Consider the following 20820-nt stretch of genomic DNA (forward strand, 5'->3'; position numbering starts at 1 on the left):
TTGTGTATGCTGCTCTTCTTAGTTTGATCCCTCCCCCCCCAATACAATGATTGTCATTCACGAATCCTCATATTTACTTAATAAATACTTTGTGTGTGTTTCAATAAGGAACCCAAATGACAGTTATTTACTTGCATTTCTGAACAGAAAAATAAAAATGTTTTAGTGGTCAAATTTTATGCTTGACTCATTTCAGACTTCTCAAACAAGTCCAGTCTGCCAGCCCACATTTTGGTAAACAAATCTTTTTAGCCACCACCGCGTCACTGAATGTTTACATTTGATTTAGTGCAGTTGTCCATTAACTGGTGGAATAAATTAAGATGCTATGCAATAACAGATGCATGCAAAAACAAGCAATAGGCTAAAAGCTAATAAGATGGGGATGTGTTTAACTCTTAAATTATGAATAATTTAACTCAACATTTTGTCAGCAACATTAGAATATAACTGCAGTAAGTTGGCAAAACATGGTTTTACAGTTTGTTACAACATTTTATTTACTGTAGATTTTTTAAAAACACAACACATTATAGATACACAATTATAGATTTAAACTTTAAAGACAAAGACAATAAAATAATTAACATTTTTAAATATACAGAATAGTCATTAAAATAGTAATCTAAATACATGTGCCTACTCCACAGATGTTCTTTGGTTTCAAGATTTACTTTGTTTCACAAATTTACAGTGTTTGAAGCAGTCAGCAGTAATGAGAACATAGAGAATGGCTTTTGCTTCAGTGTATTTGGATCATCCAACTCTGCCACCTGTCATATGGAGCAATTAGTAAGCATAAGATGACACAACATTAATCTGTGCATATTTGGGGTTGTTACCTGTCCATTGTCCATGACCAGAATACGATCTGCTTGCATCACAGTGCTGAGCCGATGAGCTATTGTGAGCATAGTGCTATTACGTAAGGCTTCTTGGATGGTGTTTTGGATCAGAGCATCTGTCTCTGCATCTATGGAGGCAGTGGCTTCATCCAAAAGAATGATCTGCTCAAGAAGAGGACAGACCATTAGTATAAGCAAAAACAGTTTTAAAGGAGGACAGCATGTCACAATACATAAAACGCCCATACTTTCTAAATACAAATGTGGCGATTAGCAATCTCATACAAATGAGACATTATAGAATAGTTTGAAGAACAGGTCCATAATAATCATAACCCTTAACCAATTTCAATTTGGCCTCTCATTCATTCACGGTCATGGGGCCCCATGAATTCGCGCCCTGGCTCAGACAGTCTCGGTCATCGTGTCCTTGGGCAAGACACTTCACCCGTTGCCTACTGGCGGTGGTCAGAGGGCCCGGGGGCGGCAGTGTCCGGCAGCCTCGCCTCTGTCAGTGCGCCCCAGGGCAGCTATGGCTACAGTGTAGCTTGCCATCACCAGTGTGTGAATGGGTGGATGACTGAATGTGGTGTAAAGCGCTTTGGGGTCCTTAGGGACTAAGTAAAGCGCTATACAAATACAGGCCATTTACCATTCTCATTCACCTCTGGGCCATTTTGAGCATGGCTGCTAATTTTGGATTTCTGAAAAGTGCCATGATAAATCGGAGAAGTCCATAAAAATAATTTTCCTTTGTCTTAAGTTATTTTTTTGTATTTTTTCCAAAGGAAGTTGGCCACAGGGTGGCAGACCTCTCCAACAGATACCGAGTGAAGATTATGTTGCAGTGGCCATGTAAAGAGGAAAAAACAGAAAGAAAATACTGGTGACTGCCAGTGGTGCCACTCAGCCTCCTAGCAGACACACCTATGTACAAATTTCAAAATCTTACATCACCTTGTTCTCAAGTTTTTATATTTATTTTTAGAAATTTGAGATTCAACTCCGTCTGAGATTTTTAGTAAATATGTCTATGGTCTCAATTTGACGCTCCTACGTCACCTCAATCTCAAGTAGCATTCAAACTTAGGTGTACATCCTGTCCATCTGCCCTGCGGAGTGACAACAATACCCTACCAGGCTTTTAAGGCTTAGGGGTACTTCTGAAGAGGAATCTAAACATTGTACTGATGACCTCAAGGGGAAAAAATTTAAATCAGGACAGATTTGCGATGTTTAAGGACAGTGCAGAGCATATTGACAGAGAGTCACAGGAAATTGCTTTGACTGGCATCAGTGAATGCAGTATGTGACAGCATTGTCCCAGCCAGGTGACAAATCATCAAGCCCACCCCCCCCCCAAAAAAGTGCACTCTGACCTTGGAGTTACGGAGTAAAGCTCTAGCCATACAGATCAGCTGTCTCTGGCCTACAGAGAAGTTTTCTCCATTCTCCATAACATGTGCTTCAAGCTTCCCCTCCAGCTTTGAGATCTGAGGAAACAAATCACATTACAGCTCCACTCCACTATCCTAATTCATAATGTATACAAACAAAGAGCAGAGAGAGAAAGAAAAAAAAAGGGGCTGTATAGGAATTTTAAATGTACCAACTTTTATGTTGCACTCAAAACATACCGAGTCCTTCATGTAGCTCTTCTCGAGCGCTGCCCAGATCTCCTCATCAGTGTATTTATTAAAGGGGTCCAAGTTGTACCTGCAGGGATGGGGGTCATTAGCCAGTTACTGATCCACAGTGGTCAGACCAATGTGAGATTTATGGGTTGGCCAAGGTTACCTGACTGTACCAACAAATAGCACAGGGTCCTGAGGAATCACAGACAATTTGCTACGCAGGTCTTGCAGGCCAATGGACATGATGTCCACCCCATCTATCAGTATGGTTCCTGCTGCAGGCTCCACAAGTCTAAATAGAGCTACTCCTAAAGATGATTTTCCTACAGATGCAAACCGCAGATTAGAGTAGCTGAATTAACCTAAAACTGTTAAAATTTACATTAAAATGTGCTACATAAAATATCATTTGAAATCAGGAATATGGGAGGATTTAGAGTCAATCACTAAACTTTCAGCACAACCAGGTGTAGGCAGGGGTGCCATCTATCTTAGAGGGTTGGGGTGGGGGAATAATAGCAACAATAACAATTAAAAAAGAAAAAGCCCTCCTACCATTAACTAATCTTCTTTATTAACCAATCTTCATCTTAATTATAATCAGCTTATCTTTATTAACAAGTTATTTACCACGGGCCTTTAATGTGGCAGTAATTAAACCATTATTTAAAAGCCATCACTTGACCCAGCTATCTTAGAGACTGGCCTATAATTGGCTAACTTTATCTCAAAAATTCTTCAAAGTAAAACAGCAGTTTCAGTCAACTTTCAGAGCTCACAGTACAGAAATGGAACAAGTGAAGGTGGCAAATGGTTTTCTTCTGGCCTCTTACAGTCAACTCTTTGTTCTTGACTTGTTAGACCTCAGCGTTTGATGCTGATACAGTTCCACAGAGTTCTGTGTTGGGACCATTTCTGTTTACATTATAAGAGTTTCCCTTAGGCAGTGTTATTATAAATAGCATACATTTTCATTGCCTGATGATACCCAGACTTATGAAGCCTGTTGACACACACCAAGTAATTAAACTACAGGAATCTCTTAAAGAAATTAAAACCTGGATCACCTCTAAGTGCTTCTAAATTCAGAAAAAACTGAGGTTGTTGTGCACTGCCTTATCTTAGAAACATGGCCAGATACCCTGGATGACATTACCTTGGCCTCCAGTAACATTGAGGATATTAAACAAACTATGTAGGACTGCCTTCCTATATTTGCACACTCTAAGATTAAATTGTCTGTCTCAGAGTGATGTTGAAAAACTAGTTCATGTATTTATCATCATTTCTAGGGTGTATTGTTGTAAATCATCATCACCCAAAGACTAGATGAAATCAACAAGAGAAACAGCTACTGAACCCAGAGCCTTACCAGAGCCAGTCCTTCCCACGATCCCCAGCTTCTCTCCAGGTTGAATGTGGAAATCAATACCGTTCAGCACAATTGGTGCATTCTCTCTGTACCTCATCTTATAGTCTACGAAGGTGATGCCCCCACTGCTAGGCCAGTCCTGTGGGATCTGAGTCTCCTTAACATGCCTGGGAGCCTCAGACCTACAATCCTGCAAACACAATTAAAAGTTTACAGGGATCAAGCAGATGGGTGTGTAGCATGTTTAATGAACTCTGGCCTTGGTCTCAGCAAAACAATGACAGGTGAATGATTTCAGGACATGAGTCTGACCGTGACATATTCCTGGAGCCGTTTCGCTGAGTCGAATCTTGCTTCCACTTCTATCGAGAGTCTGGCTACATATTGAAGCATGCCTGTCAACTGAAAATAAGTTTAAAAATTATGTAAATCCATGTCTGAAAAGCAAAATGAACATGGCTTCATGTGCTGTCCAAATGTACCTGCAAGGAATAGGATATCGCGAGGCCTTTCAAGGATGGACTGATTAAGTCATTACTGCTGAGCACTACAAAGAGAGCCACAAACAGCGTCGTAGTGTGCCAGCATTAAACATGAAAAGGTATTTGGAGTTGATATCAGTCAAGATATTGAACCTGTAATATAAAACAGGAGTTTTTGAACATCCCACTGTCCACAGTCACCCCGCCCCAAAGAAACATACAATTTACAATGTGTTGTATCAAAAACATTGCAAAAGCAAGAGGTGATAGCCTAGTAACAAATTTCAGAAACTTACTGTTCTATAAGGCTGTCTCTTCTACTATAGGCATGGATGGTGCTGAGGCCATGCAAAGTTGAGGTGGTTAGAGAAAACCATGGAGAGCGACTGATGTTTTCTAGATTCTTCATATGACGTATACTCCTCTGGAATACACTGCAGAGAAGGCACAGATATATAGTACCTTAGAGGACCTGTTACTTTCAGTAACTGTGTTTTATAGATTTAACCAGCATAAACTCACAAGACAGTGAAGGCAAGAAAAGCTGCCATAATAACTCCAACTACAAGCATGGCGGGGAAAATAACTGAGATGACAACAACTGTGGATGCGACGAGTAGAGAACACTGTAAGAAAGAGTCCATGACAAGAGGAAGGACAGTTTCCACTTCGTCTTGATCTTTAGAGAAACGATTTAGAAGTCGGCCCGTTGGAGTTGTGTCAAAGAAACTCATTGGGCTATCAATAATCTGCAATAGGAAAACAAACAGTTCATCTGTAGCTAGTAAACGTTCCCAGTTTTGGATTCAATACATTTGTGATAAGTAAACCCTTATCCATATTTAAAATGACCATGTGTAATGGTGACTAGCAGAGATTTCTATGGTGCTGAGAATTCACAGTACCTTTTTGAACAGCATGTCATGGAATTTGCAGGAGGCCTTCAAGGTGAAATAAGTGTAGATTATGGATTTCACAATGGAAAGTACAACAATGACAACCACTGTTGCAGCATAAATAACCTGGTAGAAGTGAAGGTGTGGATTTTGAGAGATTTCTCCCTGGACTGCAGTTGTGTTACTGGATGACTTGGAAATAAAAACATAAATTAATTAAAAAAAAGAAAAGTTAGTGAAGTCAGACAAAGTCATTGTATACATAAACGAATGATTAAATATCATTTCCTAAAACTAGAAATAAACAGAATTTGAGGAGTCCGAAACAGTTTTTCGCTTGCTACATCTGCCAGGCTTGGTCTATAATGTGTGGCTCTCTGGATTTTAAATCACGATACTTCTCACTCAAGTTCTTGACACTCAGACATACAAAGTTACCACAGGATTTCATCTCCTGCTTTGTGAGCATCAAATACTTTTCCTCAAGATTTCCTCAAACTGATTTCTTATGGTTCAGGGATGACGCTTACTCAAGTGACAGCTAAAACCCTTGCTGAAATTTTTATACTGTCTTCAAGCTGAAAGATGACCCTCAGGCATTCCAAGTATTTTAAGGGGCAAGTGCATGGAAACTAGAGTGAGTGTGTAATGACCAAAACTAAGTGACAAAACCAACAGAAGATCAAAACATCAAGTTGTTTCAATGAGAAATGCTTGGACTAGGCCAAAATAAACATTTTCAAAAATAACTGGCAATTAGAAAAAAACTTGATTGCTGATGAAGCCAACCTTGAGATATTGGCAGTAGGCGGAGCGTGTAAGTGTGGACCAGCAGGAGAGCTAGAAGACCAATGAGTGATGATGTAACATCAACTCAGCTTTACGTAGCAAAATGTAAATACAGAAAGAGTTTATCTTGCACAACAGCCACAAAAAAGGCATGACTTCTTACCCTCTTGTGAGTTGAAGGCTCACAGAGAACTATTTCAACGTGTGTGACAGTGATAAGGAATGAAATAATTCTCACCCCATCACCACTTGCCATCCAGAAGCTAAACCACCAATTGCTGAAGACTGTGGATCCTGCCAACAGGAACATATTCAGGAGGATAATGAAAGAAACTGTGTAGCCTGTAACAACAATGAGCAGTTTATGCATCACAAGTTTGGCTGTGCATTATTGCTCATAATAATGTATCCACAAGCATATGCAGCATTGGGAAACAGGAGTTAGAGGAAGAATTTACAGTGTACTCAGTGGTAGTTATATGGGGGGGAAAACAAATGAAAGCTACTGATCAATATGTTATGTTGACTTGAATTGTAATATCTGACAGATTCTCTTGTTTGCTCTAAACAACCAAAGTCTGGAGTAGTTCTTGGTCTTACAAATCTATTCTTGTGAAGCGTTGTAGTGGTTTATCTTCTTTGAGACTACAATTCTTGACTTTGCCAAGTTGTTAACAAGTGTCTTGGCAGTTGTGAGGGGATGTTTAGAACCCAGTATATATAGCCAAGCTTGTTTGACACCAGTAAAAAGGCTAATATCGAATCCTTTATTTTAAAGTTAAAAATAAATTAAAAACTGACATGCAATAACTTTCTGTGCATTGATAAAAAAATTTATAAACAAAAAAACATTTAAAATGAAAATATGCAATTTAATTTCATACATAACCCCAACATTCCATGTGTGAATAACAGACCTCCAAGTGCCTGGGAGTATGTGCAGTATGTTCTCCAGGAGATGGCACCTTTTGTAGAGGACTCCTGACTCACTAGCTGATTACCAGCTGGGACAGCGGCTTAAAAAACAAAAACAAACAAACAAACAAACAAACAAACAAACAAACAAACAAACAAACAAACGTATCATTATAGAATGAAAAAGAAAAATACATTTTTATTAGCTGACATCTAATATCTGAATAAATTTATTTATTTATTTATTTTTTTAAACTTGCTCTTCAGGGAAAATATGTCAGTTTAAATCAAATGTTTTTCTTCCATGTTTTCACACCAGGATTCTCAGTGCCAGTGCTTGCACAATGTCTGAGGTCAATCTCTTCCAACTGGCCATCAATAAATGATGCTAGTGCCATGTCCCCAGCTTTCTTTTTCTTGGCCTGACAGAAGAAAAATAAAAATAAATAAATATATATCAAGGACAGTCTTACAGCTCAGTCTGGATAAGCTTAAAACATTGACACTTATGGAACGCACACTTTGTTTTACAGTCAATTTTGTTTCAATAATAAGGACAGTAATAGAACCATGATACATGACACCCTTACTTTGGACTCTTCCATCTGGTAGGTACTGATGAGCTGAGTATAGCGTCCATTGTGGTTTCCAGACTCCCATACTGTTCCATTGTCCAGAACCAGGATCTCATCACAGAACTCCAAATACTAAAAGCCACAAGGAAGAACAAATTATCAAAACCAGCTCAACTCTGGTTAGAGCTCTAAACAGTTGTGTGCGTTACTGGCATGTGACAAATCCTTATTCTTTGGAAAAATTGCACCTTACAACTCATGAGCAAAATATGTAGGTTTTCCATACGTACTCAGGTATGTTTCTTTAAACCAGAGCTTCCCAAAGTGTGGGGCCCGCCCAATATGAAAAGGGGGGGGGAAGAAGAAGAAGAAAAGAACGTTTGGACGCTGCTAGCATAATGGACAGGTTTTTTGACGGGGCTCTCACACAAACGCAAAGCAGGAGATGAAGCATCGCTGAATATGTTTCCAAACCAACTTCATTCTAAGCCAAAGACTAGAAAATATGGTGAAGCATATCTGCCATTTGGTTTCACCTGCACAAGTGCCGAGGTAGCTCTCCCCTGCAGAATTGGTTTTCCCTGCGTCGGGAGGATGCGCTGGGCTCTCCAAATCAGTATCCCACATTCTTGATTTTTTAGTTCACAAACGCTTGCTGTAATGACTAACTACTCCTGACATTTTGGAGATGTTAGCTCTTTATACAGTAAAGTTACAGCGGGATACAAATAATATCAGGTCGTTCCTGCCACGATTTGTTCTCTCGGTTCAAATCACAGACAAACAGTATCCCACAGTTGTTTATGTTTTTGAACCCATTTTGCACAAAGAGGCATCTTTTGAAAAATGTATTGATAGCAATGTTGAATATTATTACACAGGAAACGGAAACAAGTAAAATAATTACACCGTGACGCCTCTGCCTTTCTAAATGGAGGGACATGTAACTGCAGTAACCTGCAGATAGAGACAAAATACTCTTAATCTGACTATCTTCCATTCTGCAATTCATCTCATGTAAACAATAACGTGGCGCACAGCGTGACGTGAAAAAAGGCACACACCTTTGACGTTGTGTGACAAACTCCGTATTCCTCGTTCACATGTAAACGCAAAAAAGGAGTTTAAAAAAAAAAATCTCAGTTTTCAGTGATTCGAAACCCCGTTTACGTGTGGACAAAAGGCCCAAACGTCCAGAAACAGCTGTGTTTTCAAAAATACCCATGTAGGTGTGGACGTAGCGTACAAGAGTTCGTAGTTTATTTCATTGCTACCTGTAATTTATTGCAGATTACTTGCATTTGCTTAATCGTTTACTAAATGTTTGAGGTGTGAAATAAACCGCAATGAGTTTGGAAACAAAATATGAGTGTGTGTGTGGTTGGAGGATGTGTTTGTGCGGGGGGGAGCAACAGTTTTCTTGTAAAACAAAGGGGGGCCCAGTAAAAAAAGTTTGGGAACCACCACTTTAAACGATAGCCTGTTTTCCCATTAGTACCTACTCTGATTGACTTGCAGTTTTCAGTTAGGCCACAGTACCTGCTTGCCTGGGGTTAATCCGAGCAGGTACTAAAATGTGACGTTGTAACACTGCATGGGACCGATTGGCTGGCAGCAGCAGGTATATTTCTTGCCTTGACATCCATCTTTTTTGTAGCATTCGTGTTGTATATTAATTACGTCACCGGACACTTAGACGCTTTGGTATGACGACAACCACGCATGTAGTACCAGATTACAATGGAAAACCAGTCGATCCGAGGCGAGTCAGAGTAGGTACTAAAGGAAAAGGTGCTTTTGAGCCCAGACAGCCCAGTCTCCACTACATAATAATTGAATACGTTTTCCTACCTGGAGCTCATGTGTAACCAGTATGATGGATTTTCCTCTCAGCTCTTTCTTTATACATTCTTCAAAAATGTGTTTCCCCACATAAGCATCAACAGCAGATAAGTGGGTCATCAAGGAGGAAAATGTCCCTGTTGGAATAGACCGCTCTTGCCAGGCTGATTCTCTGCTTCTGTCCCCCTGATAGATTTAGACCCCGCTCTCCAATCTGCCCACAAAAAGGATATTTATAATATTGTGAACTTTTGATTAATACTAAATTACAATTTAATCCTTCCACTTTATTGTAGCATCAATTTGCAAGCTTGAGTTACATCTTAAGTGAGTGGGGTAAATAAATACACTTAAAAACCCCTGTGTCGGTGTGTGACACTCCCCTGTTGGTCTGGAAAGCACTCACTTCAGCTTGGTCACCATATTGCAGGATGCTTAGGTCAGCTCTGAGGCTACAGACATCCACAACTCTGTCATATCTGTTGGGGAGCAGTACAAGGCAACAAACTGGTTAATAGGATGGGAGCTAGTCATTTATTCAGCCAATTATAACTTGTGGGTGACTGCGGCTCAGTTAGCAGAACAAGAGGTCACTGAATTTAACCCGAGTTCCTTGACATACTGAACCCCCAGTTGCCCTTGATGCATCCATCAAAGGGTGAGTGAGTGTCTAAGAATGTTATAAATGAAGAATGTTAAACACTGTATAAATGTGTATGTGATTGGATGTGTGCAAGAACAAAATGCTTTGTGTGCTCACCTGAATAGAAAGGTGTTACAGAAGTTCCAGTCCAATTTACCAATTGCTGACAGTAAAGCATGACCAAAATCATTTAACAAGAAAAAGGATTTCATGCAAAATGTTGCATTAAATGTATCAATTCAGTTATGCTATTTTGACATATTTTAAAGGACTGCTATTAATTTATTCCTAAACCGTTTTCCCCTCAGCAGCAGTTTATGGAAATCTGATTTTGAAACAAAGTGAATTGATAAAGTTTACAGCAAACACTGGTTCCTAGCCAAGCTTTTTACCATCTCTGGCAGTAGAGGTGATACTGTCAGAAAACCAAGAGGACCTCATTTTGGTTGACTATGAACCTTCCACCAACATTTCAGAATGTCAAAATAAAAACCGTTAGAAGTTCCATGGAAGGTATCCAACTTGATTTTTTTGTGCCTCCCAGGGCAGATTGGGGACATGCAGTTCGAAAGGGCCTCGATTAACTATACAGACAAAGTGGTGGTTGACAAGGAGGAGATGGCAGCCATAAATGCAAGAAGATGGATTTAACTTACCTGGCCTGATCAAAAGGTTCCCCCATGAGAATATTTTCTCGAACAGTTCCATGAAAAATCCAGGCCTGCTGGCAAACGTACGCAAATGTCCCATCAGCTGTGATGGAGCCCTGAAGAAGGTACATCTAAAAGGAAAGTGAGCAGGCCAAAAAACTAATGTCACTGTAATGTAAAGTTAGAAATAGTAAAAACATAATGTGAATAAATGCAGACAGATACAAAACAATAGAGCATACAAAAGAAACAAACCTGCTCCAAAATGCTGCAAATCAGTGACGTCTTTCCGCTACCCACATTCCCGCAAACACCAAGCAGTTTTCCCTTCAGGAAATATCACAGAGATAATCATTTCATATCCAGCAGAGTCTTGATAACTTCAGTTATTATTTGATCACACCTTGGGTAGTGTAAAAGAGATGTTTCTGAGGGTTGGTAAGGTCTCAACATTTTCATTCGGAGAAGGCACGTCCATATTGTGTTCCGTCACCTCATTAGCTGCTCTGGGCGGTGACTCTGACTGGCTGCGTTTGGTCCATGAAAGTGTAGCATTTCTCATCACTACAGCAGAATTACTGCCTGCTATCTGCGTCAGGTAAGGCTCAGGATTCTGGATGAGTAAGATTTTCTGAAACAGTCACAGTGCATTTACATCATTCAGGTTTTTACCAATTTTGCTTTTCAGATTTCTAAGATCCATGGCAGTAACAACTTTAACAAAACTAAAAAGATTATGAATTAAAATACTGTACTGCAAGTCCTAAAAGCATCATGATTAATACAAATCCAGCTTGTGATTAGCAGCATGGCCTTTTTCACTGGTTTGTAGAGGACAAGATTTGGAGAGGTTCACATGAGTGTGTGGTGAGTGTGAGACTACTCCTTTACATTTAGTCTGGCATCAATGCAAAAGGAATAATGAAATTCAAAAAGGACACATAATAACTATGACTCTACCTAAAGTCTGTGGCACAGGTATGGTAGGGAAACAAGTCAAAGTGTGGCCACAGGGTAGGTCTGCAGGGCAAACTTAGCTAGGTCAGCAGTTATCTTATCCTATAGACAGGCATTCTACTCTTTTTTACAATGGTAAGCAACATTTTGATGTTTAGTGGTATTGTACCATCCCCTGATCTGACTGGATGAGCTCCATCAGGTCATCTTGACTGTGTCTACATGTCTAAATGAGTTGCTGCCTTGCAAAACCAATTATTTTCCATAGAAATACTTCACAAGTAAGCAATGCTTAAATTGGACTTATATTACAATAGTGATAAAAGTGTGTCTGAAGGTTCTCAGTCATCGTAGTCTAAGGAGCTTGGAAAGAAAAGTGTCTGGACTTCTTTAAGTTGCTTGAACGCGTTTCACCTCTCATCCGAGAAGCTTCTGGGCCAGGATGTAAAGGACAAAGGTCACTCTTTCAAGGATGCCAATGTTCACATTTTGGAAATAGAGGACAGATGTTTGAAAGAGGAGTGAAAGAAGCCATCTATGTCCACTGTGCCCACTCACATCCTGGGCTATTTGACCTCAGGAAATCCCATGATAGGGTGGGGCTAGGTTTCACAATGAGCTCACCCGAAACCTTGGCTGATTGTGACCCACGCCCGCTTTCACACCTTGGTTCGTGTGATTAGGTAGAGGATCATTAGGGGGTCTCCAAAAGTTGATTCTGTTCATCTGGACGTAGCGTTTAGTGGTAGAAACATGTCTGTGAAGGTTCTCAGTCATCCAGGTCATCGTAGTCAAAGGAGCTTGCAAAGAAAAGCGTCTGGACTTCTTTAAGTTCTTTAAGTGGTAGAAACGTTTCGTCACTCATCCAAGTGACTTCTTCAGTCTCAGCTGACTGCAGGTTTCCCCAAGTTTATAAACAGTACATTTGCATAATGACTGAAACCAGCCCACTGAAGGAACAATGGGCTGGGAGGTCAGTTCCTTAATCTTAATTATGCAAATTCTCATGACCATTGATCATTTGGGGGTTTCATTATCCCTCTTGGGGGGGGGACACTCCCACAGGGCTTAAATCTGGGACTCTCCACCATTTGACCCTAGAACTGAAGAAGCTTCTCAGATGAGAGGTGAAACGTGTTCAAGAAGTCCAGACACTTTTCTTTCCAAGCTCCTTAGACAGTGATAAAAGTGTATTAAAGAAAACTTAATAATGAACAGAAAGACCATAACAAGTGGAAACGCTACTACTACTACTACTACTACTACTACTACTACTACTACTACTACTACTACTAGAACCAAAAAGAAGAGCTTACCCTAAGTTGTTTTAGTGACACAAAAGCATCAGTGAGGGCCTTCACAGCAATCGGCATGAGAGCAAAGGTGAACCTCATGGAGGTGAAGATGGCAACAACAGTAAAAGCCTGGGAAGAAAATATTGCACTATAATCTCACAACACAACAATCCTCAATTTATATGTTAGACCTTTTCTGTCAGTAGACCAAGCCTTCTTACAAAATTCTCGCAGTTTTCTTCTCAGTTCATCTCTACTCACAACTTCTCCAAATCACCGAGTGGAAATGCTAACAGAGGCTGTGTTACTGCATAATATTGTTACAGAGCTGTGCTACTACTTACATCAGATGTTTTCAGTGGTAACCCCAACAAAGTGTGGATGAGAAAGGTGAAAACAGTGGCAATGGTGCTGATGGCCATGGTCAAGCTGCCATTAATAATCTGGATTTCAAGGATCTTCTGTACTAGTTTCTTTTCAAGTTTCCTCAACTCTGTAAGAAAGAAAGTTTGTTTGCCTAGTCTGTTACTTTCATCATTCTTTGTAGACGCACCCTAACACACATCCATAGCACTCAAACATTTCACATCATCTCTTTTGCATCTAGTAACAAGATTACATGCCTGATTTTGTATCTAAACAAATGGGAGTCTATAAATAATGCGTGTGATATGCGATATTACTAGATAAATGGAAAGTGCTGCCAAATGGGAAACAGCTGCTCGATTTACCTGCAATTTTCATCTCAAAAGATTCTTCCCAGGCGTACATCTTGATTAGCTTAATGCTGTTGAGAATCTCAGTCATTGTATGAACACGTTTGTCTTTTATTACCATTGCTTTTGTCTTGAATACATTTGTGAGATATGCCAAGATACTAGAAAAGAAGAAGAAAAAATGATTAGTCCCCTGATTGCCAAGATTCCAAAAGTAGAAGGTAAGGGTATTCCTCAATGATGACTTAGACCTCACAGCACAGGTTTCAGCATATTAAACTACATGCCCAATATTACGTTTGGGCAAATTCTTTCATAGTTTATCTACATTACAACTTTACATTACAACATTGACTGTAATGCTTACCTCAATCAGAGCCCTTTTTGTATTTATCTATCTCACTTTATTAACTTCATGTACATACCTCAATGGGAATACAGATGACGTAGATGAGGACTCCAATAATTGCAGTGTAGCCCAGAATGTTCCAGGCATAACAAATGCCCGCAACAAAGAGTACAGGGGTGGACATCACAAAGCTCCCATTCACAACTGCCTCAAAAACATTGTGTCCAACATTTGTCAAAATATTAAGAATCTAGATGAAAGAAAAATGAGAAAACGAAACCTTATATTTCACCTGTTTTTCATAATACACCAAATGTGAGAAGATTTACTGAAAAAGTATCTTATTGTCTCATGCATTTCTTTAGGATGAAACAAATCTTAATATTAGACAAAAATTACCAAAATAAATACAAAGTGTTTAAATTGTGCTTTAATTTATGAAGGTGAAGTTCTCCAAATGTACCTGTCCATACATGAAAAAGTGATAGGTGGTTATGCCACCCTTGAGAGGAAGAACCGCAATCAAACATTTGTAATAATGGGAATGAGTCCCGAAGGAATTTTGGCCCACTCTTCTCAACAGAATTGTTGTAATTCAGCCACATTGGAGGATTTTCAAGCATGAAAGACTTACTGATGCCAACACATCTCAGTTAGATTCAAGTCTAGACTTTGACTAGGCCACTTTTCACAGCAGTGCAGGTAAAGTGAATTCTCTGTGTGTGTAAACCAGTCTTTACCTCTCCGTTTGACATGTCGCCAAGTACTCGCAGAGATGTGACTTTCTGGAAGCCCAAAGAGCATAAGGCACCTTTCAGTCTGATGGCCGTACGCAGTGTTAATGCCCACTGCAAGGATATCATGGAAGTTTTGAGAAACTCTGTGGTGAACAAAGCAAAGGCCAAACCAACACCACTGGTTTCTCCTGGGTCGCAAACGTAGTCTAAGATCTTATAAACGACGACCGCCTGAAGGGACAGACAAACTGCTTGATACACTTCAGAGAGTAGAAATTCTAAAAAAGCGATTAGAAACTGTTTACAGAGTATGAACCACTATTTCTTGAAGTCAAATTTGATTTATAATAAATAAAACATTTAGGCAAACATCAGAACGTCACAAAGTCTGAAAATACAGATGACGACAACTCACCGGCCCCAAAAAGGCACCATGGCAAGAATGGAAACGAGGGCGGACAGAATCAGTCTAGTTCTTTGAAAACGAAGAGTCACCCGAATCAGTGAGGCATTCTCCAAGCCTCTCCTTGCCACTTCTTCATTCCATAGCCTCTGGAGCCTGCAAAACACTCACAATCAAATCATGTACACTAAAAATTGTCTAGCATTTAATTTTGACAAGTCAGCCTCATTCCTTTGACTTATCTTCAAGGTGCAAATTTCAGCAGCTACATTAATGGTGCGTCATGTCCCAAGCAGACCTACTTTGGGTTTCTGTCTATTCCTCTTAATATTTCTAATAAAGCCCTTTCTTTGTTCCTCGTTGTGCATCATCTCTTTCGTCTGAGGTTTCTTTCCCACATGCTTGTTTACCCCCTTTGTAAACAAAATGCATCACCCATTGAAATGTTAGATTCTGCGAATGCCTTAAACAACAACCGAAAAATGTGAATCTGCAAAGAGAGACCTTTTTGCGCTAATGTCTGCTACATCAAAAGGAGACAGGTGTAGGTCGGATGTATCCAGCCCATTCTTGAACATGGCCCACATTTTGGGGATCATCCACAGAAAGACTGAAGATGATATTAAACCTGCATTATCTACAGCGTGGGACCTGGACAAGACAAAAAAAGCAAAAGCAAATGAGTACTGTACAAGGAAGACATTCTATATCAAAGAAAGTAACTTATTTGGCAGACAGGTTACATTTAGCAATTTCTCTTTCATCAATGAAACTGACTCTGGTGAGGAACAGCGGAAGGGTATAAGGGTCTCCAAGCTCCGTCGGTATTTTCCAAATGGGCAAGGATGGGGTATTTCCCTGTTGTCATTATCTGTATCTTCTGAGGCAAGAGACACAGGTCCCAATTCTTCTCCCTAAAGAGGCAGAAAAACAAAGACAGACAGAAAGGTGTATAAGCTCAGTCCAAGTAACAAATCTGGAAACAAAATGAAAAAAAAGACATCTAAACTAACTAACAATTAATTGTACTTCCTAATTACAATTTTAGTAGATATGGAAACATGATCAGAAAACATAAAACTAACTACCTCGTCATGTCCTAAACAACCAAAATTAATCAAACTGACACAAGTGAAATTATTTAAACATTTTCCAAGCAGAGAAAAAAGTGAACACCTATTTTTATTTATACTACATGCAAATCAAACAGCTCTTCATCGTGTTATTACGCCATGCTCTCCTTTTCTTTGATTTAATTTTTGTCCCTTTATTTATTTATTCATTTCTTTATTTATTTAAATGCAAGCAGCCCTTCCCCGGCGACGTAAGCAAAACCCAGAGAACTGGGCTGCTCAGGTCGATGACACGTATCCCATACGGAAGCAGCCACTTACTGACTAACACTGCACAACAGAATTGTTAAAGTATTAATTTTAATTTCAATTCAGGTTAGATTTTTTTTGTGCGCAACGCAGATTTTCTGTGCGCAGAGACCGTGCCAGCAGTGCGCAATTGCGCAGCTTAGAGGGAACATTACTGGTGTTTAGTTTTTGGTTTGTGTGAGTATGGCCCCATCTACATCAGCTCGGTGTTGTGCCAAAACACCGGGCCTGTTCTAAAAACAAAGCTCAGCGCTCCCAAAGCGTCTTGTCATTACGCGGCTTCACTAAAACCACCAACTTTCAGGAAGCTGGTTCACGACTAGGGATGGGTATCGTTTAGGTTTTATCCGATACCGGTGCCAAATCGGTACTTTTGAAACGGTGCCGGTGCTTAAACGGTGCTCGAACCGGTGCTTAAAGAATGGAGAACACAAACTTTGTCCAAAAACCTCTCATGTTCAGCTGGTTTTTTTTGTAAAAATATAACAATGTTAGCCTTTTCTGCAGCTATGGGGCATATATGGCATCACTCTTGGCTGGAAGCAGTGCTTAAACAATGGAAAAAACACAAACTTTGTCCAAAAACCTCTCATGTTCAGCTGGTTTTTTTTGTAAAAATATAACAATGTTAGCCTTTTCTGCAGCTATGGGGCATATATGGTATCACTCTTGGCTGGAAGCAGTGCTTAAACAATGGAAAAAACACAAACTTTGTCCAAAAACCTCTCATGTTTAACTGTTTCCCATTTTTTCTTTGGTCATTTTAGCCTTTTTGGCCAGGGTGAAGGGAGTATCTGCCATCAAACAAGAAGACAGCCGCATGTAGCTATGATGATGTTTGCTAGTTCACCTTACATGCATTAATGTAATAACGTGGTTAGCCTACTCAACGTAAATTACACACGAACAGCTACTCATGCAGAGAAGAACGGCTGCTGCTGCATCATCATCCTCATCATTTCTGCTACACTGGCAGGGCTAGGGGCCAGGACTCTATTCTTCGGGTTTTTGGGGGATGTTGCTCCGGGTCCGATAACTGGCAACCCACCCAACGTGCACGGTGTGAGGTCTCGCCGCAAGCTATCAAATACAGCGCATTTCTCGGCTTTTAAAAAAAAACGCGATGCGTCGCCAGCTGTTTAATCGGATTCTTGGTGTTACCTCCTTTGACAGTATCACAGTATCAGCTTAAAGCACTTGTTGCAGGCTGCTGAGTTTGCATATTTTGCTGTGAAGTACAGCCAGACTTTCGACCGCTTCGCCTTGGGCATTTTTAATCTGTAGCTCTGCTCTAACAGAACGTACGTACCTGGCCCCGCCTACTATCCTCGGAAACGTAAAATGATTGGCTAGAAGTGTATCACAGCTCAGGAAAAAAAAGCACCGAAATAAAGCACCGAAATGTGCGCTGCTTTTCGGTCTGGTTACTACCGTTTATGTCAGAACCGGTGCCATCATGGCACCGGACACCGGTACCCATCCCTATTCACGACTCAGCAAATCAACGGTTGGTTTTCCCAATTTAGCCACGAACACGTTCACACAAAGGGGGGTCGCTGCTGGCAGGATATAACCAATCACGAACAGGGACAGGATCAGAGAACTTTCAGAAAATTAGAATTGCAGGCCCGCAGATTAAAAGCACTAGTTGCTGCAAAAAAAAAAAAACAACAACAACAAAACTATTTTGACATAGTCACATAAGAAATAAATCAGAGTACACCCCGATCATGCACATTCCCAGCGATTTTAAATACCATTAAGGAGCTTCTCGAAGCCGCTGTCCTGGCAATAAAGCACTAGTAAGTGTAATTACAGGAACAACTCCATTATTTATATTTATTCTTGCAATTTTTCCTTATGCAATGGATGTTTAGTTTCAATATTCCAACAAAGAAATTCTTCAAACTGCGGCCTTTCTGTTGTAAACAACAGGTTGTCTACAATACTTCAGTGCGCTTTTAGGGTCATGCTCGTGCAAAAATCAAAGGGATAACACGGTCTCTCAAGACCTCTTACCCCCCACACAACCAAGTCCGCAGGATGCTCCACACGTGCCGACGCCATCTTCCGTGAGAGGTGATTGGTCTGTAGGCGGCGCTTTTATACTAATCGATCGATCTGCAGAGGAGGTTTGGTAATAAGGCTACCTTATCTGTGAGCTACATGGTCTTTAAAGCTATGTAGTCTTTTTTTTTTCTTTTTTTTTTTAAATGACATCAGAAACAGCAGTATGCGACATTACGTGATGGCAGAGCTTCAGTTCATCCTTTGTCTTTTTTTTTTTTTTTTTAAATAAATAGGACAGGGGGAATGAATGAGAGAAAGAGGGGGAGAGAAAGAAAGAAAACCAAAGGGGAGAAGAGACGGTGAGAAGGGGGGGGAAGAGAGAGAGAGAAAAAAAAAAAAGAACTCCTGGGTCACCTGTATGGAGAAAAAAAAACAAACAAACAAACAAAACAAACAAACAGAGGAGACAGCAAACAACAAAGAGCAACATAATAATAGAGAAAACAAAGCACCATCACAATAAACTAGCTAGCCATAGATATCAATATTTACTAAATAATAAACGATATTGTGCAGCACGCAAGATAGACAGCGCACAGTGTGCTTTGAGGTAGCAGCCAAGAAAGCTTTAGTCCGCGTCTGTGAATACCCATGTGTGCATACCTGTGTGGATCAGCATGCTTGCATTCCAAAGGTTTCTCCATGTAATGATCTGCTAGGGAGTGTGGGGGGGCCACAGCCCCGTCCTCCAGGGTGTGAAGCGGGTATGGAGGAGATCAAAACTCCAGATATCCAGAGGCCCCCAGAACACAAGAGACCATGGAAGACCAACAGAGGGGCAGCCGCGCCACTATTCCAGTAAGAGCTGAGGAGAGTCCCAGATGAGGGCTCGCCCAGCAGCCGCGGAGCAGAAGTCAGGGGGAGTTGCAGTGACGCGCCCGTGAGCTCCGCCGGCCCCCAGCTGCGCCTGAGTGACCGAGCCCCAGGCCGAGAGGCCGGGGGCACCCCACCTCCAAAGGGGGCCCGAGCGAGCCCCAGGCCCCAGGCCCCGACAAGCGGCCGCCAAGGAGTGAGCCGGTGTGTACCCGGACGCCCACCCCCAGACACAAAGAACCACCAACACACCGACACCTGAGGGAGTCCGCCACCGGCAGGGGAAGTGGTGGTGGGTGGAGATAGGCCTCCAAACCTTGGAGGGCCTGAGGTGTCCCCAGAGAGGTGGCGTCTGATACCCAACCTGACATATAGACACAGACATACAGGCACACACAGACACAAACATCCATTCCCACCCTCATGCTCTCATATGCACTCACTCCACACTCAACCAACGTGGAGACAGACATAAAGAGACGCTGTACACACAATCACACTCCCCAAGCGTACTCTACAAACCAGGTCTAGGTACCCTTGCCCCTGGAGGGGGGAATTGCACCCAGACCCAGGTGGTGTTACCCTTTTCCCTGCGGTGGGGAGAGGCAGACCACCCCGACTCCGCAGCAGCAGGGAGGCCCCACACCCCAGACCGCAGTCGGACGGCCAACTCCTCCTACTAGCCCTCCCGCTCCAGCAGGCCGCAGAGAATGGGGGTGGGAGAAGACTCCAAACCTCCCTCCACCCGCTCATTGTAGTGTTGATGCATATGTGTTCTAAGGTGCAATTAAAACCCAGGAGGGCATGGAGCTACCTGCCATGGAGCAGCAGGTAAGCGCATAGTCCCTCCTGCTAGCCCTCAATGACTAAGTGTATTTAAAATTGAGAGGTGGGCAACGACGTCAGGGGTGAGGTATACACCCGGATGGTAAATTGGACTCCGTGATTGTGCCCACCCCCAAGATCCTATATGTATGTGTAATGAGAGTGTGAATAATGTGAATGTCTAAGTTGTGGGATAAAATTGAGGCAGCCAGAAGGGGACAGGGGGGGGGGGGGTAGCCTCCTCTGCACCCTGGTGACATACCCCCACTCCAAGGCCCTGCATGTGTGGGTGGTTGTGGAGGAGCGGGAAGAGGGAGGCAGCTGGAGATGGGGAGGGAAGGAAGGGAGGGGCAGGTAACCCCTCCCTGGGGCCAGCTCCCCCGCTGACCCCAGTAGGCACTCCCACCCTCCGCGACCCGCCAGGGAAGGGGGGCCCAGGCCCATCAGACCGGGGCCCAGTGCAGTAGCGCCCTCCGGCTCCACAGAGCCCTGGACAGTCCACCCAACCCCACCACAGAGAAAACTGCACCCACCCCACCATCCACACATCTTCCAGACTACATAAGACGGTAAACGCCCAGGCTGAGATCTTCCTCCACCTCTCCTGTATCTCCCCCTCCCGCAGAGAGT

At 41.7% G+C, this 20820-nt stretch overlaps 1 protein-coding gene across 1 annotated transcript; it reads right to left on the bottom strand.

The window, feature by feature from the left end:
• Positions 1–388: 388 nt before the first annotated feature.
• LOC308398894 (ATP-binding cassette sub-family C member 12-like) lies at positions 389–20274 on the bottom strand. Its single transcript, XM_080885761.1, is given in 30 exon segments — positions 389–773; positions 843–1007; positions 2225–2338; positions 2483–2561; positions 2643–2802; positions 3852–4041; positions 4164–4253; positions 4334–4436; positions 4630–4767; positions 4856–5082; positions 5239–5421; positions 6257–6360; positions 6936–7034; positions 7250–7355; positions 7524–7640; positions 9360–9461; positions 9463–9564; positions 9757–9829; positions 10650–10774; positions 10899–10970; positions 11047–11274; positions 12917–13024; positions 13240–13388; positions 13627–13804; positions 14037–14210; positions 14701–14928; positions 15130–15256; positions 15605–15751; positions 15878–16014; positions 18502–20274. Coding segments are annotated over 30 exon segments (3966 nt in total). The 5' UTR covers positions 18550–20274; the 3' UTR covers positions 389–680.
• Positions 20275–20820: the final 546 nt, after the last annotated feature.

This window comes from Rhamphochromis sp. 'chilingali', assembly GCF_963969265.1.
Source record: "Rhamphochromis sp. 'chilingali' genome assembly, chromosome: 6".
NCBI lineage: Eukaryota > Metazoa > Chordata > Actinopteri > Cichliformes > Cichlidae > Rhamphochromis > Rhamphochromis sp. 'chilingali'.